The sequence below is a fragment of the Pristiophorus japonicus genome, chromosome 15 (genome assembly GCF_044704955.1).
Source record: "Pristiophorus japonicus isolate sPriJap1 chromosome 15, sPriJap1.hap1, whole genome shotgun sequence".
NCBI lineage: Eukaryota > Metazoa > Chordata > Chondrichthyes > Pristiophoridae > Pristiophorus > Pristiophorus japonicus.
In genome coordinates this window covers 73,714,221-73,739,772 of record NC_091991.1, presented here as the reverse complement: position 1 = coordinate 73,739,772, position 25,552 = coordinate 73,714,221, and the positions used below count along the sequence as shown (strand labels likewise).

General features: G+C 45.1%; 1 protein-coding gene across 2 annotated transcripts in view; it reads left to right on the top strand.

The window, feature by feature from the left end:
- Positions 1–25,552, top strand: part of LOC139280850 (metabotropic glutamate receptor 8) — a 275,813-nt gene that overhangs the window by 56,610 nt on the left and 193,651 nt on the right. Inside the window, exons 1-4 of one of the 2 annotated variants that reach the window (XM_070900599.1) lie at positions 13,693–13,854; positions 21,443–21,574; positions 22,148–22,302; positions 22,753–22,890. In XM_070900599.1, coding sequence (XP_070756700.1) covers positions 13,760–13,854; positions 21,443–21,574; positions 22,148–22,302; positions 22,753–22,890 — 520 coding nt within the window. In that variant the 5' untranslated portion in view covers positions 13,693–13,759. Of the gene's footprint in view, positions 1–13,692; positions 13,855–21,438; positions 21,575–22,147; positions 22,303–22,752; positions 22,891–25,552 lie in introns of those variants that run through there. The other variant, XM_070900600.1, reaches the window with a different exon arrangement.

Sequence of the window (25,552 nt, the reverse complement as noted above, 5' to 3'; positions counted from 1 at the left end):
CCGTTTTTAATACGTCATTAAGTGTGCAACACCAAAATACCACCGAAAATTACCACCAGTGGTAAATTCATCAATAACACCATTTTTACCACTGGCCTAAAATACCACCGAGAAAAGTATTTTCTGATCTTATCTGATTGGAACCAGTGCTACGGACACCATTTTAAAAAACGGAGCTGCAGTCCATCCTACATGAGAGAAAGCTGAGTTCTATGGACATCTTTATGTGAGTTCAGAGTTAGATTTTAAGGTTATTTGAGGCTTTTACTGGATTATTCGAGAAAATTGGAGGACATTTTAAGGATATTTAAGAAAATTGGAGGACATTTAAGGACATTTTGAGAACATTTGAGGATATTTGAGGACATATGAGGATATGAGGATAGTTAAGAAAATTGAGGACCCCTGAGGAGAGAGGGGGGAGGAGGAGGAGGAGAAGAGAGGGGGGAGGAGGAGGAGAAGGGGGGATGAGGAGGAGGAGCTTGGTGATGAACCCGTGCCACTACAACCCCTAACACCACAGGGGAAGCCTCGTGGAGCTTTTGCCACTGCAAAAGTGTTACGTCAGCAGCTCACAAATCAACGCTTTGCTTGAACAGTGAGAGTTACGTTTCACCTTTACCGCGCACTCTATCATTGAGTTTTATCCTTCATTTTCTAAAAGTTAGACACAGTACAAGAATAGTTAAGTTTAACAAACTGTTATAAAAGGTTGTAAACTTTTTATAATTGTAAACTTTGAAAAATGTAAAAGTCAATAAATAAATAATTTTTTAACTTCAACGATTAAAATATTTTTGCAACAACAACAATATAACAACAATCATCATCATAGGTGGTCCCTCGAACGAGGATGACTTGCTTCCACATGAGTTCACAGATGTTTCAATGAAGGACCTGATGTTCCAGTCCTGAACTCCAATTGAAGGGGTGGAAGATGCCTGTGCGTGGGTTTTTTTAATGTGTGGTGACCGTTGCATATCAGCCACCACACGGGCTTGACAGAACTAAGCCTTTATCTAGTGGCAAGGGTTAACCAGAACGACTGGAGACCTGCACTGCTGCACAGACCTAGTGCACACACATATCGCAGTGTGGGCAGGCCCGTGCTGCTCCTGGTCCCTCGGCTCTTCTGGGCCCTGTACCTCCTCCATGATCCCTCGCCGCTCCTCCACCACAAAACACTCGCCGCACCACCGCCATGATCTACTGTCGCACCTCCAAACTAAACATTCGCTGGACCTCCCCCACGATCACCCACGGAATTTCAGCCACGATCCCTCATCGCTCCTCCACCTCGATCACTCACTGCACCTCCGCCACATCCTTCCCACTCCTCTGCTTTACCAGCGCCCCGCTGATGCTTGTGCCCATGCTCCAAACAGTGACCTGGGTCCTGATGACGACACCTAATCGTCCACCTCGAAGCCATCACACACTTGGAGCAGCTCACACTGCAAGTTGTAGTGGTATGCCGCTCCAGCGCTTATACTTCCCGACCTGTAGAGTTGTTCTCTCATATGGTCGGGGGCCACGATGCTCCAGGGCCCGCCGCTCCAGCTCACATACTTCCTGACCTGCATGCACGCGAATGTTGTCATGCCTGAAGGAGGTGCTAGTGGGTGTCATGATCATCTTGTTAGAAAGAGACATTACTTCCTGTGGTAGAGTCTATTTTGACTCGGAGGCGAGAGTGCTACAACTGATACACGGCTTAGCCTATGTCATTAGCCTCGGCTTAATTAATGGAAACGTTTTGGAACATTGCCCACAGATTTGATAAGTACAGGCTGAGGAGTGAGGAAAAGTCTAAATCAGCCGTCCACATAATACACAGATTAACTGTGTTTAAAAGAAATATTAGAAGATCTCCTGTGGCATTTTTCATCATGAGTCGGAGATTTTACCAAAACAAAGGTGTTATGCCAAGCAGTATTACCAGGGGCACTGACGTATCTGCTTTGGGGTGTAACCCTGGGAACAATGGAAGATAGGCTGCGGTTTGGCAGTAACGGGATGGGGTTTCAGTGTCTAGCAGTATTTTGAGGAGGCTACCATTGTTCTGCGAACACTATAGAGGTGAGTTGTGGGAGAACTGAGGCAGGTCTTGGAATCGGGGATCATGGAGAGAGGAATCCTGGGACCTGATGTCACTGGGAAAGGAGATCTCAGGATTTGGAAGCATTGGGTGCAACCTAGTTTGGAAGCACTGCGAACACAGTGCATGCTCTCTGGGCACTGAGACGAGGTGGGGGGGTATCCCAAGACCTGGATGGGGGAAATCTGGGAAGGGGGTTCCTGGGGTGAATCAGGACTCCGGAGGAGGTTTTAGGGAATTGGCGATATCTGGAATCTAGCAGTATGGGGGTGGAGCGGGGGGAGAGGGGGCAGGCGGGGGAGGGGAACAAGAGAACGGAAGTCGGGTCCTTTCAAGTCTTCAGGCTCCAACCACCTCCACCATCCCTACCGGTGAACCTCTTCCGCACCCCCTTTTCTGCCCTCAGGTACACCACTTTCCTCATTGTCAGCCAGTTCCGGCTTTATATTTAAAACATTTACATAAGAACATAAGAACATAAGAAATAGGAACAGGAGTAGGTCATACAACCCCTCGAACCTGCTCCGCCATCTAATACGTTCATGGTTGATCCGATCATGGACCCAGGTCTACTTCCCTGCCCACTCCCCATAACCCCTTATTCCCTTATCAGTTAAGAAACCGTCTATCTCTGCCTTAAATCCATTCAATGACTCAGCTTCCACAGCTCTCTGAGGCAGAGACTTCCACAGATTTACAACCCTCAGAGAAGAAATTCCTTCTCATCTCAGTTTTAAATGGGCGGTCTCTTATTCTCAGATTATGCCCCCTAGTTCTAGTCTCTGCTATCAGTGGAAATATCCTCTCTACATCCACCTTGTCAAGCCCCTTCATAATCTTATACCTTTCGATAAGATCACCTCTCATTCTTCTGAATTCCAATGAGAAGAGGCCCAACCTACTCAACCTTTTCTCATGTTAACCCCCTCATCCCCCGAATCAACCTAGTGAACCTTCTCCAAAGCAAGTGTATCCTTTCTTAAATATGGAGACCAAAACTGTATGCAGTATTCCAGGTGTGGCCTCACCAATACCCTGTATAACTGTAGCAAGACTTCCCTGCTTTTATACTCCATCTCCTTTGCAATAAAGGCCAAGATTCCATTGGCCTTCCTGATCATGCTATACCTGCATACTGCCCTTTTGTGTTTCATGCACCAGAACCCCCAGTACTGCAGCACTTTGAAATTTTTCTCCATTTAAATAATAACTTGCTCTTTGATTTTTTTTCTGCCAAAGTGCATAACCTCTCACTTTCCAACATTATGCTCCATCTGCCCAATTTGTGCCCACTCACTTAGCCTGTCTATGTCCTTATGCAGGTTTTTTGTATCCTCCTCACACATTGCTTTTCCTCCCATTGTTATATCGTCAGCAAACTTGGCTATGTTACACTCAGTCCCTTCTTCCAAGTCCTTAATATAGATTGTAAATAATTGGGGTCCCAACACTGATCGCTGTGGCACCCCACTAGTTACTGATTGCCAACCAGAGAATGAACCATTTATCCCGACTCTCTGTTCTCTGTTAGTTAGCCAATCCTCTATCTATACAAATATATTACCCCCAACCCCGTGAACTTTTATCTTGTGTAGTAGCCTTTTATGTGACACCTTATCAAATGCCTTCTGTAAGTCCAAATACACCACATCCACTGGTTCCCCTTTATCCACCCTGTTCGTTACATCATTGAAGAACTCCAGCAAATTTGTCAAATATAACTTCCCCTTCATAAATCCATGCTGACTCTGCCTGACCAAATTTTGCTTTTCCATATGTCCTGTTACTGCTTCTTTAATAATGGACTCAACATTTTCCCAACCACAGATGTTAGGCTAACTGGTCTATAGTTTCCTGCTTTTCTACAAATCCAGCTTTCGCTTGAAGGAATTCAGTGAGTCTGCATCCACCACATGAAATGGCAGCTTGTTCCAGAAGTTTACTATTCTCTGGGAAACGAAACACCTCCTGATCTCTAACCTCGATCTAGCCCTATACAACTTAAATTTGTGACCCCTGGTCCTTCCTAACCTGATCTCTAACCTCAGCTGAAACACCGTTTATCCCCTTCAATTTCTTGTAAACCTCAATCATGTCCCCCTAAGTCTATGCTGCTCTAAGGTATAGAGTCCCAACTCTTCTTCCAATACACTTTATTTGTGCTCATAGCAGCAAGGTCATTTCTATAGGCCACACCCATTTACTGTAACTTGTTGGGCTAGAAGTTTGTTTTTTGGTGAAAGCGGTATTTTTTTCACCAAAAATACCATTTTCACTCCGCTACCGCTGCAAGGCCTAAAATTCGGGCTTCAATTTGCGCAGCGGTAAAAATCAGCGTTGCACGAGGATTCGTGGCGCAAACTGTGAATTTTCAGCAACTTTACTCCGAGGCCGATACCGCTCCGAGACAGGCCTTGGGAGCGGGGAAAACACCCCCCAAAAAATTCAAGAAACAAAAAATTTAAAAAATCACAAAACAGACACAAGACACTTAACTAACGAATCGCTGCAAAAGAATTAAAAAATAAAAACTTTAACTTACCTTTTTTGCAGGTACTTACCACGGCTCTCAGGGCTGTAATCCAGCCTTTTACCTGCCGTTTTTTTTCGTCCTAAATGCAGATGCCCCGTGAGCCAAATTTTTGGCGAAAGCGCTATTTCGAGTCTTGCATGGTGGCGGTCCTCTCCCCAGCAGTATTTAAAAATCGTCGCCGCAAGACTTCTCCGAATTTCCAGGATCATAATTTTTCGCCAAAAACAGAGAAATATCTTCGAAAAATGGGGCACAAGGTTGGCGAATTTTTAACCCACTAGTACTAGTATCCTATCAATCAATTAACTTTCTCTCAGTGCTGCTCTATTTCCCCTTACACCATACACCTGAATTTTTCTAACAAGTCTCTTGTGAAACATCTGAAGGAAGACCTTCTGAAAATTCATAGACACTATGTTTCCAGTAGAGTGGATAAGGGAGAACCAGTTGATGTGGTATATTTGGACTTTCAGAAGGCGTTCGACAAGGTCCCACACAAGAGATTGATGTGCAAAGTTAGAGCACATGGGATTGGGGGTAGTGTACTGACATGGATTGAGAACTGGTTGTCAGACAGGAAGCAAAGAGTAGGAGTAAATGGGTACTTTTCAGAATGGCAGGCAGTGACTAGTGGGGTACCGCAAGGTTCTGTGCTGGGGCCCCAGCTGTTTACACTGTACATTAATGATTTAGATGAGGGGATTAAATGTAGTATCTCCAAATTTGCGGATGACACTAAGTTGGGTGGCAGTGTGAGCTGCGAGGAGGATGCTGTGAGGCTGCAGAGCGACTTGGATAGGTTAGGTGAGTGGGCAAATGCATGGCAGATGAAGTATAATGTGGATAAATGTGAGGTTATCCACTTTGGTGGTAAAAACAGAGAGACAGACTATTATCTGAATGGTGACAGATTAGGAAAAGGGTAGGTGCAAAGAGACCTGGGTGTCATGGTACATCAGTCATTGAAGGTTGGCATGCAGGTGCAGCAGGCGGTTAAGAAAGCAAATGGCATGTTGGCCTTCATAGCAAGGGGATTTGAGTACAGGGGCAGGGAGGTGTTGCTACAGTTGTACAGGGCATTGGTGAGGCCAAACCTGGAGTATTGTGTACAGTTTTGGTCTCCTAACCTGAGGAAGGACATTCTTGCTTTTGAGGGAGTGCAGCGAAGGTTCACCAGACTGATTCCCGGGATGGCGGGACTGACCTATCAAGAAAGACTGGATCAACTGGGCTTGTATTCACTGGAGTTCAGAAGAATGAGAGGGGACCTCATAGAAACATTTAAAATTCTGACGGGGTTAGACAGGTTAGATGCAGGAAGAATGTTCCCAATGTTGGGGAAGTCCAGAACCAGAGGTCACAGTCTAAGGATAAGGGATAAGCCATTTAGGACCGAGATGCGGAGGAACTTCTTCACCCAGAGAGTGGTGAACCTGTGGAATTCTCTACCACAGAAAGTTGTTGAGGCCAATTCACTAAATATATTCAAAAAGGAGTTAGATGAGGTCCTTACTACTAGGGGGATCAAGGGGTATGGCGAGAAAGCAGGAATGGGGTACTGAAGTTGAATGTTCAGCCATGAACTCATTGAATGGCGGTGCAGGCTAGAAGGGCCGAATGGCCTACTCCTGCACCTATTTTCTATGTTTCTATGTTTCTATATACTGCATTCCATTTACTGATTCAATCAGTCACTTCTTCAAAAGACTCTAACTTTCTAATAACTAATCCAAGCTGATGTCTTTGATTATTTCTAAATTTTCATTAATTTTTCACAAACTATGGACTCTCAGAGGTTGCCTACGATTAACGTTAGACTAGAATGTATAGGGAGGGGTTACTTTAATGAATTTACCTCACTCCAGAATTAAATCCGTTGATCAGCCTACATCCTGCACTGCTCTCTGGGCCTGCAGTGGAATTTCTTCAACTGTTTGAAATGCTATCCTGCTGAGCTTGGGACCAATCAGATTAATTCTGCTCATGAAAATGACAGTGTACACTGAAGATTTCTGTTTGAAAAGTTAATCAATTTAACTTTTTCCAAAAAACTCCAAACACAGTTATATCTGTATCATACTGTGTTTACCAATAAATGGGAACGGTCGGAACACATCAGCACAGAATTTTTTCTTTTTTTAATCTGCCTATTTATCTCTCTATTTTTCCCTCTCTCTCTCTAGGGCTGGAATTTTACCAGGCCCGCGAGTGTGGGTTTGGAGGCGGGCCCGCTGTCAAAATAGCCTTGATTGACAGTGGGGCGGGATCACACTCTCTAAACTCGCATTCTTGCAAGTTTCCAAAGTGCCGGGTCTGGCTGCAGTTCACAGACCCGATACCAAGCGGCGGGCCAGCTAATTAACATCATTAAGAGGTACATTAAAGGTTTTATTAAAATAATTTTACCAGGTACTTACCATTTATTCCAAGTTTTTTTTACAAATTTCACATCCCCAGGGGAAAATGGCAGGTAATTGTGTCGGGTTCTCAATGACTCTCTATTGCTTTGGTTAGTTGACATCTGCAGAAGTGGTATAAAAGCTACCATTTCACAGCTGTTCACTTTCCAATCTCAGAAGCTGGAGCCTTCAGGATTTGGAAAACACTTTTGAACTGTATGCAGTTCAGAACTCTCTATCCACTGTCACCGCCTTAGAGCAACCTCTCTCACCATTGACAGGATTCTGTCATGTCAACTTCAGCTGCCATCTATTCCAGCAGCATCGGTGCCCTTGAAAAAAATCTCACATTGGTCCTGAGAATTGCACTATGATCAGCCCCAACACCAACATCACTAAACACACCAGCATCACCAACAGCAACACCAACTTTCTCTGCAATCGCCTAATGCGGCACAGGACACAGGGCATCAGCACCCAACCACATTGCTGCCCGGGGTGCCAGGGATGGCCTCCACATGGCCAGATTTACTTCACTTGATGCTGTACACCCTGGCTGCCACATGATGTGCCAGGTTGGCACCACCCCACACCAGCGCCATAAAGCATCCCTACAATGCCCAAGCCATTACTTTCACACTCATCACCATTGTGGGGGGTACTCTTATGTCTCACCCTTCATTACAACTCACTAAGCCACTTCGAAATGTGCACACAAATCTGTCCAAGAACACAAAGTGTTCAAAATAAAGATTTCAGTGTTGGACAACACATTAGCAGAAACTCTATATGAACATTGGCTAAAAGATTCTTGTGCGTTAATTGGTATGATTGGACAAGGATGAGGGTGAGTGTGAGGTGTACCTAGTAAGATGGGGATGTGATAATGTAGATAGTGAAAGGTTTGTGCCACTGCAGCTGCAGTCTGGCATCGACCTCGGCCGCCCTGGACCTGCCATGGTTGGCAAATTCACGGCCTATCTCTCTACCCCTTTAAATTGCTCCATCAGTGCATGATATTCTCACACAAAGTGTGGAAACTCCTAGTGGTAGGCTAAAATTGCAAAGTAGCCTCTGCCCACAAGCTGCAGCTTAGCGGAGGATGTCTAATTCAGGCAGGTGCAAATCATGCACCACACAGTTTGTGCCACATCGGTGGTCTTTGCGGAAATTGCACACATTGTTGCAAAAAATCTGTGTGCTGATTTTATTTTGGATCATAGCTCTGCATTGTGCAGAAGTTGCTGAATCGTACCTTGTGCTATATAATTACCATTTGCTATCTGTAGTACTTGCTCTGGGTTACTGAAGAAACATGTAACCAGGTGCAGTTGGAGTTTTTATCTGAACCTGTAAAAAAGATAATTTCTTCATGCATTTTACCCGGTTGGAATTTAATCAGCCTAAAACTGCCTTTTTTCCACGGCTCGTCATTACGTCAGCTTGAATTCCCTCTCTCTCTTGTTCTGTTTCTACGTGAATTATTTTCATTATCAACACCTGCAGCTGAAGGGATACCTCAGTGCAGATCCTTCCATTCAATCTTTGCCTCCTTCTTCCAGAGAAAAAAATCCTGACCTCTTTCTTATCTATTTGTTAGCCATTCGTCACCCAGGTCAGGTTGTGTATTCTATCTAGTTTGTTGCTGTTTTTTTTCCATGTTGGTAGCTTGTTTAAAGAGATAGCGAGATCACTTTTCAATACAAATACTGAGTGCTCCCTTTTTCATTGAAGCGAGGTATAAACTATTGTCTATTGGAAAAGGAATCTTTGTCTGTTCCGAAAGCACTTGACTGCTCACCGAGACAGACCTAGAATATAAATCAGCCGCCAGAGGGTACAGGTGGAAGAGATGATTGGATAAGAATTAGGAGTTGATGTGAAGGGCTCCCTATTTTCTTATTAGATGTCAGATGTGGCTCAGTGGGCAGCACTTTCACCTCTGAGTCAGAAGGTTGTGGGTGCAAGTCCCACTCCAGAGACTTGGGCACAATATCTAGCCTGAAACTCCAGTGCAGTGCTGCAGTCTTTCGGATCAGACATTAAACCGACACCCCGTTTGTCCTCTCAGGTGGATGTAAAAGATTCCATGGCACTTTTCAAAGAAAAATACTGGAGTTTTCCCATTCTTCTATGTGGTCATTATCTCATTGCTGTGTGGGGGAATCTTGCTGTACACAATAATGGCTGCTGCATTTTCTAAATTACAACAGTGACTACATTTTGAAAGTACTTCTTGGGCTGTGAAGCATGTTGGGACCACCTGAGGTTGTGTAAGGTGCTTTATAAATCTCAGTCTTTCTAACTTAGAACAATTTAATTTTTTTGAAGTATCACACTGCTAGAACAGTCCTGGCCAATATTTATCCCTGAATCAACATAACAAAAAAACAGATTATCTGGTCATTATCACATTTGCTTGTGTGCAAATTGGCTGCTGCGTTTCCTACATTACAACAGTGACTACACTCCAAAAGTACTTCATTGGCTGTAAAGTGCCTTGAGACATCTGGTGGTTGTGAAAGGCGCTATATAAATCCAAGTCTTTACTAAATCATGGGAATGATCAGTTCAAGAAATCCCAATGCAAAATGTAAAGAAGCTTCTCCTGAATTCCCTATTGGATTTATTGGTGACTATCTTATATTTATGGCCGCTAGTAGTAGTCTCCCTTACATGTTGATGAGACTATTATACTGTCCCTGATATTAAATACATCTGAGTAACCAAGCACGTGAACTTACGTGCCAAGTTAGGCTGAAATCCAACAGCCGTCCTCTTGTTATTACCTTGACAGACAGTAGAGATGAATACAACGATTATAAAACCGCCATAATCCTTGACGTGGAAGTAATTAATACATAGGTGAAAGTAAACTCAATAAATCAGAAACAGTGTCATCACTCAATACAACACTGTTGGATGTAATGCAACGTGACTCTTCAATACATGCATGGATTTAGTTTGACTGAAATCTACTGCAGGATCCTCATGTTATAATTTGGGCATTTATTACAGGTGGTTGCAAAAATTGAACTTCCAAGTGAAATAGGTTTAAAGTTATGATTTATGTGTGGTAGGCACTTAATTGTATGCATCTTTAATCATATTCAACTGTAATCAAGGTACAGCTGTAGTGTTTAAACTATGTTAAGCAGCGGCTGTTTGAGTGAAGAATCATCATGTCTGGTCGAGGTAAAGGCGGCAAAGGACTGGGTAAAGGCGGAGCCAAGCTGCACCGTAAAGTGCTCCGTGATAACATCCAGGGCATCACCAAACCAGCAATCCGCCGCCTGGCTCGCCGTGGAGGTGTCAAGCGGATCTCGGGCCTGATCTACGAGGAGACCCGCGGGGTGCTGAAGGTTTTTTTTAGAGAATGTGATCAGGGATGCAGTCACCTACACTGAGCACGCCAAACGCAAGACAGTCACTGCCATGGATGTGGTGTACGCTCTGAAACGGCAGGGCCGCACTCTATGGATTCGGCGGCTGAATAACTCGACCCTTTTCCCCAAACACAACACAAAGAAGAAAACTGATAATTACAGAAAGGTTTACGGCAAGTATTTCACATCATGTACCTACGCCAAGAACACTTAGTTTGCTCAAAGGTAAAATGTAGAAGTGTTAATAATTGTGGTCTATTTCTCATGGTGTGCACCAATACTGGTGTTCCTGGCTGCTGCTAAAACATGAAGCATTTTTGATGATGTGCATTGATTTTTGACACAATCATTACATTCAGAATGCACATTTTTTTGTACTCCACTTGAACACTTACATATATATATATCAGGAAAGATTGAACAAGCTGGGACTCTTTCCTCTAGAAAAGAGAAGTCTGAGGGGTGACCTGATAGAGGTCTTTAAGATTATGATAGGGTAGATGGAGAGAAGATGTTTCCACTTGTGGATGAATCCAAAACCTGGGGTCACACATATAAGATTGTCACTGATAAATCAAGTAAGAGAATAGGAGAAACGTCTTTACTCAAAGAGTGGTTAGAATGTGGAACTTGCTACCACATGGAATAGTCGTTGTTGTTGTTGAGGCAAACATCAACGATCCATTTATGGGGAAGCTAGATAAGTATTTGAGGGAGAAAGGAATAGAAGGATATGCTGATAGGGTTAGATGAAAGTAGGGTCGAAGAACATGGACTCAGGGACTCTGTGTGGTGTAAAAACACCGACATAGACCAGTTGGGCTGAATGGCTTGCTTCTGAGTTATAAATTCTATGCAATTCTATGTAATTACTGTGACAGTTCCCCTTACCGACTCTGGACATCATTGTATTACAGTGCCCAATCTGCAAGGACAGTAATGATTCAGAACCCAGCAATTTGTGAAGTTGAGGACAGCTCTGAACTGCAGCTAGTGGAGTATTAATGGTTAGAATACTGTGCTGTAAATATGTTTTTTTGGAAACCTATCTTTGTGTTCTTGATATATATTAAGTGTCATGCTTCCTATTGGACACGAGCTTGACACTGTAAGTAGATAGAAATTGACAGGCTGTGCAAGCAACAGTTGAAGTGCCAGACCAAATTTGTTTCCATAACCTATCACTTTTGTGAATACTTCTTTGCAAATACCTGAAAAATAACATTTGAGTGAGATAATCCTACCCACAACATGATGATGCTCTTGGATGTTAACCTTGTCTGAGGCATTGAGACTTTGAACATAGTTCAAGTTTGATTTATCTTCCCAAGATGTCATAAGTCATAGTGTCGGAAGACAGATGGCCAGAGTTCCATCTGCCTTGCAGCAGAAGTAATAAAAAAGGTTTAAATCAAAAAAGCTGAGCAGATGCATAGTTCAAAAGAAGGAGGTAAAGATGTAAGAGAGAGTTCTATCAATGTTGCACAATAGTAGAGAAGACATTAAAGGATATAGTAAAATGTTCATATTAATTGTAAAGCATTCCATTCCTTAAGATTTAGGTTAATTTGTGCATTAAGTTGAGAGTAGTTGGTGAAAACTTCTCACACTTCAAGGATTCCTACTGTGGAAGAAATGTATAGAAATGAATAATGAAAATGGTTTCTCATATAAAATAGTATAATACATTTAATTAAAATAAAATTGCTTGGTTTGCAATTCTTTATCCATTTGACTTAACTCATCAAACAGAATAACTCTATTTTAAGTTTTATGTAACCTGCTGGGTTGAAACCTACTGTTAATTCAAGCTGCACAAGACTGCCTCTGCAAATGGCTGTTTCCACTCCACAAAATCAGTCCTATTGAAGGTAGAGTACAAGCAGTGGGTGTTACATTACCACAAGAAGCAACAAAAAAACATGTGGGCTCAGATGTTCGGTCAATGGCGAAGGAATGGCACTCGCAGTTCACTATGCTCACAGACTTTTCATGGGCTTTTGAGCAGCAACTTACGGTGACTCAAGATCCTTTTTAATTCGGCGCCTGCTACAGGGGATCTGTGGTGTGTGTGTGAGCACGGAAAGCAACAGCGTGTCTCCTCAACCAATAAGATGAAAGAATTCTCACTGAGCCACGCAGGGGATAATTTTAACCCCCACAAATGGGTGGATTTAGGTCGGGTGCGTTGTGAACATTTAAAAAATCTCAAACCCGACCTCAACCCGCTTCCATCTTACCCACTTGTGGTTTTAGTGGAGGCAAGACGGCGGGGCAGGCAACCAAGCCACTCATAGGAGGCAAATTGGTCATTTCAATATTATAATGAGGCAGTGTGTATCAGACTTTTTGGGCTGGATTTTCGGCTCGTCGCCCCAGAGGGGCGGCAATAGCAACGGTAATTTCTTCCGGGCGGGTGGCCAGCTTCCAGCGCCCCCCAGGGGTTTTCGGGGCCAGTTTCGGCCGGGCACAGTGCATTACGGCCTGGAAGAGGCGAGCTGGTGTGCAACGCTCCTGGTTGCGACACCATCTCGATTTTTGACTCCCGCCCAATCCGTAGTGCTTCATAGAGCGCCCTGCTGGGAACACTAGCGGTCCGAGCTGTAGCGGCCGCAGAGAGGTAAATAATGTCGACCTCAGGTAAGTATAATTGTATTTTATTTTATATTTTTGCGATTTATGTTGTGGTGTGTGTTATTTATTGGGAATGTTTTTGGTGGGTTTTTTTTTCAGGCTTTTTTAAATCTCTCCAGGCCTCTCTTAGAGCGCTCCGAGGTCAGCTGTTTAGCTCGTAATTTTCCTATGCTAAGCCGGCCTACTGCCCTTAGAGAGGTGTGCAACGCCTCCTTTAGCGCTCTGCCCCACACTCAGGACCCAGCTGCCCAATTTTGCTGACTGAGGCGCAAACATTTCCCAGGTGCAAACCTTACCGCCCTGCCACCATTACCGCCCTGAAATGAGCAAAGCCGACAATCCAGAACCTGCTGGAAATAAAAGCCTGGCTGGCCGGGTCCCCCGGGCCTTGGGAAACTGGAAGCTAAAGGGAGGCGAGCATAGCTGTGTGGAACATGTACGATCCACCCCCCACCACCCTATACAAGATCGAGTTCCTCCCCACTACACCCCCCTCCCTCCTTACAATCGGACCCCGCTGATTGCCTCCCCCCAAGTGTCAGACCACTCCTCCTCCCCCCGCACGTTATCACTAGCAGCAGGCTCCCTCCGTACCAGCTCCTGGCCTGCTGCCTCTGGAGCGTTCCCCACCCGACAGGGAGCCAAGTCTGTTAATCAGGCAGGCTTCCAGATAGGGAACCTGCTGGAAATAAATGCCTCGCGCCGTGGAATGAAAACGTCACAGCGTGCTGACCACAACACCGCTCGCTGTTCGGAAACCCCGCCCCAGTCACGATCGGGGCCGCAGAGTCTAAAGCAACAAGTGTAAGTTAGAATAATTTAATGTCGAATCAGGTACAGAAAGCAAAATAAAGAAAGGGACAGCACTATGGGATGAAAAGAGTGAGATAAAAGAGACAGAAAGAAAAAGCAAAACATTTTTTTTAGTTTAAAAAAAAAATCTGAAACGCTAAATAAAATTTCAAGGAACGAGCCTCCAGGGTCGTTGTTTGGTAGTAAGATTTAAAAATTCACTTGCGCTTGAATCGACAAGCCCTAACTTTTTCTGTCGTGTTTAGTGGGTATCTAGTGGGCAAATACAGCAACTTCACGCCATTGCATGCATTTATTGCCATTTCTCTTGGCGAGGTACCAGTGTAGTGAAGCTTGTGGACGAGCAGGGCAACTCAGACAACTCCTTCCTGATTTTCACGTTTAACTGCACATGTACGGATGACGGAAGTTGCCGTCTTATTTACTCCTTAATAACAGTGAGCGCTGATAGCCCTCGCTATGTTATTAACGAAAAATTTGGGCCGTGCTTTGTTGGCATGGAACTGGGGATAACAACGTTATACTTGCTAAGGGGCCCCAGTGTTTAAAATGTTAAACGGATCCGATAGGGTAGGTACAGGGAAACTATTCCCTCTAATGGGGAATCAAGAACATAAACTTAAAGTTAGAGCTGGGCCATTTAGCAGGGAACTCAGGAGGTACTTTTCATACTAAGGCTAGTAGAAAACTAAAATTCTCTCTCCCAAAATATTGTGGTGCTGGGCGATAATTGGAGCTTTCAAGACTGAGATCAATATTTACCTGTTAGGTAAGGGTATCAAGGGATATCGAGCTCAGGTGGGTAAATGGAGTTGAAGTACAGATCAGGCATGATCTAATTGAATGGCAGAGTAGGCTCGAGGGGCTGAATGACCTTCTCCTGTTCCTATGTTTCAGGGAATGTCAGTTATATTGAAACCCCTGACACCCATGCATTACTTCTCCACCCTCCTCGCCGTCGCCCACCTCCCCGCCCCCAACCTTGAGCCACTACGCCAAACAACTTCCTGCTAAAAGCAAGCCAATCCAGCTCTGCACCGTTACTTTTAAATGGAGGCCCAACAGCAGCTAATTCTCAGTCTCCATTTACGTGGGAACAATGAAGGGCGTGTTGTTTCCATTTACGAATGTGGGCGGTGACAGTAAATCTGAATGTTTGCCATAAACTGCATTGTTTCGAATATAAAAATGCCTACGGATAGAACAGATTTATAAAAGTATAACACTGTACAATGTCATCGCTTTTGCTGGTCTGTTATTTGGATTTCGTGATAGCATAGTGCTGAATACAGGGCAATAATACAATCTATCTCTTTCTAGTCTTCATTAGAGCTTTACATTGTACATCAGAAGTGGCCAGTAATGAAACTTAAGCCAATGATGATATTGATATGTCAGCATGAAAAGTGCCTGTGGCGAATAATGATGTCAAATTGTATTAATTGGATTTTATATATCAACTCTGAAGTGCATTGTACTGTTGTATGAAAAGTTTATTGAAAACCACTCTGTACAGTGTAGAAGTGTAGAACCACTTTCTACCAGCCCCTTGTTCGAGATGCCTCGACAGCGAGGCAAGACTTCCATTTGACCCCGACACTCCCCCTGCCCCTGGCTGCATGCCCCTGGAGTCTGGCTCCCTGGAGGTGACCTCCATGCTGGTCTGCAGGTGGGGACCTTTGGTTTGCTACCTGAGACAAAGAGGTGCCCAGTGAGCTCCCTGTTGAAAATTTTATTTTTCCTCCAAAAACATTCTAATTTTATTAATGGGCTTGTAAATGGCAGCACTCTGAACATTTGACATTGGCTCCCGTCTGCTTTTTCATTATTGCACTCAGCGAGTGCGATCCAATTCAAGGAGTTTGACCTTCACTGCTGGCAGACTACTGCTGTTCATTTCTTCTCTACATGTGATCCTCCTGCTGTGTTATTGTATCAGCACACAGGGAGTCAAAGGCATTGATCAAAAGCATTTGAATTGTCTTTTGATGTACTGGAGGTCAGACGATCCAACATGTACATTTATTGTCTGAGATGGTTGTCTCTTGCTAGTCAAGGGAGTTCAAGTATCTTTGCCCCTTTTTAGCCTGTCATCTGCACCCAAACACCACCTGCGATTGATGCTGATGTAAGCACTGCTGTACCACACATTCACTTTTTCCTGTGTTCAATTCTTATACTTAAATGGAGAAAGGTGTTATTTGCAGAGGGAGGCCTGATGTGGCAGGCTTGGGTAGAAAGGGGGAAACTGGGGGAAAATCAGAGGAGAGATTTATCACAGGGCTGGCGTCACATGCTGCCTGACACAGAATGATATCAAGAGGCCTGGGAGCAGGTTTGGCATTCTATCCGCTGCAATCTGTGGGTAGTACAGGCCAAAGAGGCCTACTAAGATGATGAGGACATCAGCAACTTGCATTTATATAGCACCTTAGACATAGAATTTCACAGAGGGAAAGAAAATGGATTCTGAGCCCAAAAAAGAGATATTAGATGGGGTGACCTAAAGCTGGTTCAAAGGGATGAGTTTTAAGGAGGCTCATTATGCAGGAGAAAGTGGTGCAGAGAGGGAGAGCAGGACATAGGGCCCAGACAGTTGAAAGCACTGCCTTCAATGTTGGAACAAAGTGGGATGAACAGGAGTCCGGAGTCAGGGAAACAGAAGATTTGTAGTATGCGAGATGATGATAAAAAATAGTGAGGTGTGAGGCCATGGAGGGAATTAAACAAAAGATTGAGAACTTTAAAATGGTGGTGTTGGGCAGCCAACACCCAGTGTAGGAGTGACGGGGAGCAGGACTTTAGGATATTGTAATCTATTTGCTTCATGGGATCTTTACTTAAGAATTCATAGCAACACATTGCTATTACAAACTCATTGGTTTATTAATAAAGGTTTAACATTTATTTTTACTGTAATTATTATAATTACCTCCTTCTCACAACTGCATACCTCATCATGGATGACCTAGACCCAACAGGCTGGGGTTTTATTAAGTCTTGTGAACATCACATGACTGGCTAAGCCACTCACAATGCAGCAGCTCCACAACTATTTTAATTAGACTATAAATCAAGTGCCCCCCTTAAAAGAAGCACTATAACTGACAAATTAACAAACTTTGAACATTAAACGATCAAATTAAAACTTGGTTGCCGGGGGTGAAGATGCACTCCAGTCCCTCCGGTGCCCATCTCTCGTGGAAGGTCACGAGCGTACAGGTGGACACCGCGTGCTCCATCTCCAGGGACACCCTGGCTTGAACGTAACTGCGGAAGAGAGGCAGGCAATCAGGCTGAACGCCCCAATCGACCGCTTGCTGCCTGGACGGGTCCGATGGCTACCTTGACCAGGCCAGGAGCAGTTCCACGAGGAGGCCTTCCAACTTGCCCGCTCCCTTCTGCACAGGGTGCCCGAAGATCAGGAGCGTGGGATTGAAGTGCAGCCAAAATTTGAAGAGCAGCCCATTCAAATAATGGAAGAAGGGCTGCAACCTCGCACATGCAATATAAACATGGAACACGGACTCCTCCATACCGCAGAAATTACATGTGGCCTGGGACTCTGTGAACCAGTTTAAAAACCTACTGCACGGGACTGCTCCGTGCAACACCCTCTAGGCCAAGTCCCCAATAAATAAAGGAAGGACGCCCACATAGAGAGCACTTCATTGGGGAGCCCCGCCTCCTCCGGACAGCAAGATGGTGCGCCATGGCGTGTCCGGATGACAGACGAGGATGGCAAAATGGAGGGTGTGCAAGAGCACCCTGTACAGAAATCCCCTCTGTGCAGAACTGAAAGGCAAGGAGATTTCCCGGAGGTGGCTCATGTTATGAGGCGCCGGCTCTCAAGGGAGGTTTCAGGGCTTGGCGCCGATGAGGAATTCCGTCCAGACAGGTGTCAGTTCGGACGGGATCGCCCCACGTGCTTGAGCCTCCTCGACACACCAAGTGGAGTCAGGGCCCAGTGCCATTTTTAGCGACTTGTTGGCATTGGCCGTGAGCCGGTCGTTGGCCCAGGATAGGTGCCGTGCCAGCCCTTCTGGCGCCATCCAGCCCGCTCCTCCGCCATTCAGTAGGTCCATGATCCTGGTCACCTTTCCATCTAAAACTGCGGTCGTCGGGGTACGGATTCCTGAACAGTGGCTCCTGAAGGACAGCCGCCACTTCAGACAGGAGAGAACTGCACTTGGTGGTGACTTTGTTCCAGATCCTGATGAGTTCCTGGTAAAAGACAAGCAGCCCCCGCATGGCGGCCCGGCTCCTCCCAGGTTGCAACAGCTCTACAACTATTTTGTAAAACAATAATCAAGTGTCCCCTTATTAAAGGGAAAGGGGCACTAAAAGCGACAAATTAACCAATAAAACTTTTTAAACAATAATGGGTCAAATTCAAATTTGGTTGCCAGGGGTGATGATGCACTCTAGTCCCTCCGGTGCCAACCTCGCGTGGAAGACAGTGAGCGTACCGGTGGACACCATATGCTCCATCTCCAGGGACACCCTGACTTGAATGTACCCGCGGAAGAGAGGTGGGCAGTTGGGTTGAACGACCCCTTGACCGCCCGCTGCCTGGACCGGTTGATGGCCCTTGGCCGTGCCCAGAAGCAGTCCTACGAGCAGGTCTTCTGACCTGCCCACTCCCCTCCGCACAGGGTGCCCAAAGATCAGGAGCGTGGGACTGAAGTGCAACCAGAATTTGAGGAACAGCTCCTTCAAATATTGAAAGAGGGACTGCAACCTCACACATTCGACAAACACATGGAACACGGACTCATCTAGACCGCAGAAATTGCAAGCGGCCTGGGAGTCCGTGAACCAACTTAAAAAAACGATTGCACGGGACTGCTCCATGCAACACCCTCCAGGCCAAGTCACCAATAAATAGAGGGAGGACTCCATTGGGGACCCCCACCTCTTCCGGATGGCAAGATGGTGCATCATGGCGTGTCCGGATGGCAAAGTAGAAAGTGTGCAAGAGCAGCCCGTACAGAAATCCCCTCGCTGCAGAACTGAAAGGCACAGAGGGGATTTCCCAGAGGAGGCTCAAGTTGTGAGGCGCTGGCTCCCGAGGGAGGTTTTGGGGCTTGGCGCCGATGAGGAATTCCGTCCGGACGGGGGTCAGTTCAGATGGGATCGCCCCACGTGCTTGAGCCTCCTCGACACACCATGTGGAGTCAGGGCCCAGTGCCATTTTTAGCAACTCGATGGCATTGGCTGCGAGCCAGTCGTCGGCCCAGGATAGGTGCCGTGCCAGCTCTTCAGGCGCCAGGCAGCCTGCTCCTCTGCCATCCAGTAGGTCCCTGACCCTGGTCACCTTGCCAAACACAACCCTCCCGTCTGCCTGCCACCTAAAACTGCGCTCGTGGAGGTACGGATTCCTGAGCAGTGGCTCCCGAAGGACAGCCGCCACTCCAGATGGGGTAGAACTGCACTTGCTGGCGACTTTGTTCCAGACGCTGATGAGTTCCTGGTAAAAGAAAGGCAGCTCCCGCATGGCGGTCCGGACGCCTCCCAGGTTGCAACAACTCTCACAGGTGCATATATTACAGATATAGACAGTGTAGTTTTGGATAAGCTGTAGCCTACAGATAGTGGAGGCTGGGAGGCTGGCCAACTGCGCATTGGAGGAATCAAATTTAGAGGTGGCAAAAGCATGGATAAGGGTTTCAGTGGCAGATGGACTGAAACAGGGGCAGAGCTGGACGATGCAATGGTGGAAGTAGGCGGTCTTTTTGACTGACAGGATATGAGGTTGGAAGCTCAGTTCAGGGTTAATTCGGATGCCTAGATTGTGAACAGTCTAGTTCAGCCAGAGACAAAGGCCGGGAAGGGGGATGGAGTCGACAGAGACAGAGCTTGTGGCTTTGGTCATTCCAGTACAAATATTTCTTCTCTCCACAAAATAACTTGTCTATGGTGCCCAAGCGATATTTTTTAAAGCTTTATGTTCCATTCTGCTACTTATCTTCAGAGCTCACAGGGTAGCTCTCCCAATCTTCAGCGGTTTACACTGGTCTTCCCGAAAAGTTAGAGTGCAAGATTCGGAGAATCCCCAGGGAAATTCTACCCTAGCTTTTTTACACTAGTTATTAATTAAGGAGACAAGTAAACAGGCTGCTAACTGATCTGTAACTTAGAGCCAAAGGTGAGCAGAGGAAACGTTACAAGGACACCCTCAAAGCCTCCGTGATAAAGTGCAACATCCCCACTGACACCTGGGAGTCCCTAGCCAAAGACCGCCCTAAGTGGAGGAAGTGCATCCGGGAGGGCACCGAGCACCTCGAGTCTCGTCGCTGAGAGCATGCAGAAACCAAGCACAGCAGCAGAACGAGCGTGCGGGAAACCTGTCCCACCCTCCCTTACCCTCAACGACTATCTGTCCCACCTGTGACAGGGACTGTGGTTCTCGTATTGGACTGTTCAGCTACCTAAGGACTCATTTTTAGAGTGGAAGCAAGTCTTCCTCGATTCTGAAGAACTTAGATGATGATGAACTTAGAGAAGCAGAACAGATTAGTGGCTAGGTTGTTGCAGGAGGAGTATTTGGTGTGAATAAGATAAATATAATGTCAGTTCCCCCTCCCACCCCAACAAAACGGTAAAAGCTCACTCGGCTGAGATGAAAGCAATCATAAGCAATTCATTACTGAGGCCGAAACCCGTAACAACACTAGTGCTAACACCTTATAGCCATTGCAACGCCAATGTAATCTTGTGCTTGTAAACACAATATCTTATAATCAATGTTTAATTAATTGAATCTGTAGTCTGCGAAAGGAAAGATTGGGTAGATGGTACAGACTCAGCCAAGGAAAGTTTAATTATCGAGAGTCGTTAGATGATTGCATAATGAGTTTTGAATCAGTATATAAATCCATTTTACAAAAATTACTCTCATATGTGACCCCAATTAGTCAATCATTCTAAGGGAGATTGCAAAGAAATAAGCATATTAAGCTTGGAAAAGACACACTGAGACAATGGGGTTTGCTCTTCTTCACAGTTCCCAGTGAGGTAAATCCCTTACCAGAACAGTGCCCTACATGTACTGGTCGCTGGGCAGTGGTAAGGATGCAGGGCATCCATGGCTCAGTTGGTAGTACTCTCACCCCTGTGTCTGATGGTTGTGGGTTCTCCAGCGATTTGATTGCATAATCCTGGCTGATACTTCAGCGCAGTACAAAGCGGGTGTTGCACTGTCGGAGGTGCCGTCTTTCGGATGGGATGTTAAACCGAGGCCCAGGCTGCCCTCTCAGGTGAACGAAAAGATCCCAGAGCACTATTTCAAAGAAGAGCAGGGGAGTTCTCCCTGGTATCTTGCCAATATTTATCCCTCAACCAACATCTAAAAACAAATAGGCCTAGAAATGTATTTCGGGCGGGGGTGCAAAGCGGGCGATATCGAATCTACCTCCCGTTATATGCAGTGTCTGATATTCAGTTCCATTGAATTAAAAATTGACCCAGATGGTTCAGCGGGCACACATTCCACCAACGTGTTAATACATGTGATCAACTATTGCAGCTACATTTGACTGTTTAGGTAATAACGTGGCAATATTTTTTCCCTAGGTAGGGTTTGCATTGCGCAGTCACTGAAAATCCCTCGAGAGCCAAGACCGGGAGAATTTGACAAGATCATCAGACGCTTGCTGGAAACCCCCAATGCTCGTGGTGTAATTATATTCGCAAACGAAGACGACATCAGGTGCGCATTGTTCTTTTTTTAAGTTGAAGCCGTATTGATTGTGTTTAGTTCAGGCGCCCTGGAAACCAAAGTCTAATCCAATTGATGCCAGTTTCTTTTTTGATAAAGAGACGGCTAAAGATTTCGGCCAGAGTTCAGATCACAGAAATATTGCAAATAAATAAAGCTGTTCAAAAAGTGATTTGTAATCGCCACGAATTCCTCTGAGGTGCTCAGGGAATTCTAATGCAATTACACTTCAGGCTTCAGCCTCGATCCTTTGGGAAATAGAGCTGGTTTTCCGAAGCCTGCAAATGCAATAGATCAGAAACTAACTGCCGATGTGGGAGAAAGTGACAAAGTGAACACGACAGATGGAATGATTTAGATCAGATTAGATGGCCACTTCCTGCAGTCTCCAAACAGGTGGCTTTGCTGTTTTTTTTAATGTATTGGGCTGTCAAAGTGATTGGCTAAATGGGTTGCCCTTTTAATGTTGGGGGGAGGAGAGAATGAGCAGAAAAGAGTATTATTTCGGAGCACAATGCACAGTATCATGGTTTACCCCACCTCCCTCCCTCCTCTTTTCCACAGCCGTTTACTGGAGGCCGCCAAAAGATCTAATCAGACAAAGCACTTCCTCTGGGTCGGCTCCGATAGCTGGGGTTCAAAGGTCGCACCGGTACACCAGCAAGAAGAGGTTGCTGAAGGGGCTGTCACTATCCTCCCCAAGAGAGCCTCAATTGAAGGTAGGATCACCTAAGACACTGGCTCCTCACAGAACCACCTTCAGCGCTTATTTTCCTGTGTTCTGATTGAAATTCATGACTTGTGACCAGGCTCAGCAGAAAGTGCCAAACTCTGTAATATTTCCCCCCAAAGGTGAAAAGATCAGTGTTAAGGGAAATTGGCTACAGACCACATTAATTTATTTACACTGCAGACTGTCAAAGCCTAGGACAGTAGTGATAAGTTTTCCTGTATTTTCTCATCCGAGTCAGCTGCACTGCCAGCGTTGTAAATTTTAGGACCTTTAAAAAAATAAATCTGTCAAGTAAAAATCCCCCAGAAGGGAAAGAAGTGCCAGTGCAGTCAGCACCGTCATTTTATCTACTAACGTCGTGCATTCCTGATGGTTCAAAAAGTTTCATGCGTTGTCTACGGTTTGAGATAGCTGACCATTTGGTTTCTTCCCCCAGGATTTGATCGATACTTCAGAAGCCGTACACTGGAGAACAACAGAAGAAATGTCTGGTTTGCAGAGTTCTGGGAGGACAACTTCAACTGTAAATTAAGCTGGCATGGGAAAAGAAATAGCAAGGTCAAGAAATGCACAGGTAAATTGTCGTAAAATCTGTTTGGCACAACAAGCCGTTTCCACTGATTTAGATCTGCTGTTGGTGGAAAGCATTCTCCACTAATGGCAACTGGGTGATATTGGCCAGGAATACATTCACTAGACTGATCCCTGGGATGAGAGGGCTGTCCTATGATGAGAGATTGTGTAGAATGGGACTATACTCTCTGGAGTTTAGAAGAATGAGAGGCGATCTCATCGAAACATACAAGATTCTGAAGGGGATTGACAGGGTAGACACTGAGAATTTGTTTCCCCTGGATGGAGTGTCTACAACTAGGGGGCGCAGTCTCAGGATAAGGGGCAGGTCATTTAAGACCGAGATGAGGAGGAATTTCTTCACTCGGGGTTGTGAATCTTTGGAATTCTCTACTCCAAAGGGCTGTGGATGCTGAATCGTTGAGTATATTCAAGGCTGAGCTAAATAAGATATTTGGACTCTAAGGGAATCAAGCGATATGGAGATCGGGCGGGAAAGTGGAGTTGTGGTTGATGATCAGCCATGATCTTATTGAATGGCGGAGCAGGCTCGAGGGGCCGTATGGCTTCCTCCTGCTCCTATTTCTTATGTTCTTATGAATTTAAATGTTCCTGTGTTTGCATGATTCCTGCTCATTGCCTATCTAGCATGAAGTTGCTGCACATTGTCTTGTAGATGGTGGAGAGTCTTTGAGGGGTCAGGAGTTGAACCACTCATTGCAGATTATCCAGTATCTACCCTGCTGATATAGCCACTGTGTTGATATTGCTGGCCAAGTTAAGCCCGTCAATGTTGACTCTTTGGAGGTTCATGGTGGGTACTTGATGATGGTGGTGCCTTTGAAAGCCTGGGGGAGGTGGTTGAGCCGTTTCTTGTGGGAGATGGTCCTTATGTGGCCTTATGTGGCACGAATGTTACCTGTCACTTGTCAACCCAAGCTAGAATATCGTTCAGGTCATAGTGTAGGTCAGGTTGGGTTGCTTCATTATCGGAGGAGTTGTGATTGGAGCTGAACACTACTAGAATTGTCAATGAACAACCTCTTGATGGAGGAAAGGTCATGAATGATGCAACTGAAGATGGTGGACCTAGGACACTGCCCTGAGGAACAATGTTTCAGGGCAACTGTGACCATCTTCCTTTGTGTCAGGTGATTTCTATTGACCTCAGTTTTGCTAGGGCTCTTTGATCTCATCGTCAGTCAAATGATATCTTATTGCCAAGGTCAGTTACTGCCCCGTCACCTCTAGTATTCAGTTCTTGTGTCTATGCCAGGATCATGGCTGTGCCAAAGTTTGGAGTTGTGTGCTTGTGGCAGAACCCAAATTGAGTGTCAGGAGCAGGTTACTGGTTACTAGATGGTTGATTTTAACTATTCTCACTTGGAAGGAAATGGGCAGCAGCTTTCCTGATGCCTGCAAACATTGTGCTAATGGTTTTAATGGCCCATCCACCTAAACCCTCAGATCTCCTTCCTGACCTTTTATCTCAAACGTGTTACCATTTAATACGTACTCCACATTCTTGATTCTTCTGCCTAATCTAATGGCGATATACTGAATTGAACAGCATCTGTCACCTCCCCATTGACCTGGCCCATCCAGATCCCATTGGATTATTGCACACTGGTTCGCATTATTGGCTACTGCCTGGAATTTAGTATAGTTCGTTAATTTAAAACACCTTGATTAATATTCTGTCCTCTAAGTTATTTATAAAAATTGTAAGCAACAGAAGCCCTAACACCTTTGAGTCTTCACTGCAAACTGGTTTCCACTCCGAACAGAAAGCATTAAATCTTTTGTACACGTTTAAGGTGTGTCTGTAAGCAAAAGTGGAAAAGAAATTAATTGTTAAAAACTGCTGTTACCTCTTTGCAAATTATCATGAAGAAAAAAATCTGGCTCATTAGATTCATTTTAGTGACCATAATAAACTCAACTTTTCTAGTTTTCATACGTTAAGAGCTGGTGACAGATCTCAGTGGTTAAGATGATTGGTATTTGTTACAATCTAAAACCCTTACTTAACAGAAAATGTGATCCTTATTAAGAAGGACTTACTGAAAGCCTTACACTGTGAACATAAGAACATAAGAACATAAGAACATAAGAACATAAGAACATAAGAATTAGGAACAGGAGTAGGCCATCTAGCCCCTCGAGCCTGCTCCGCCATTCAACAAGATCATGGCTGATCTGGCCGTGGACTCAGCTCCACTTACCCGCCCGCTCCCCATAACCCTTAATTCCCTTATTGGTTAAAAATCTATCTATCTGTGACTTGAATGCATTCAATGAGCTAGCCTCAACTGCTTCCTTGGGCAGAGAATTCCACAGATTTACAACCCTCTGGGAGAAGAAATTCCTTCTCAACTCGGTTTTAAATTGGCTCCCCCGTATTTTGAGGCTGTGCCCCCTAGTTCTAGTCTCCCCTACCAGTGGAAACAACCTCTCTGCCTCTATCTTATCTATCCCTTTCATTATTTTAAATGTTTCTATAAGATCACCCCTCATCCTTCTGAACTCCAATGAGTAAAGACCCAGTCTACTCAATCTATCATCATAAGGTAACCCTCTCATCTCCGGAATCAGCCTAGTGAATTGTCTCTGTACCCCCTCCAAAGCTAGTATATCCTTTCTTAAGTAAGGTGACCAAAACT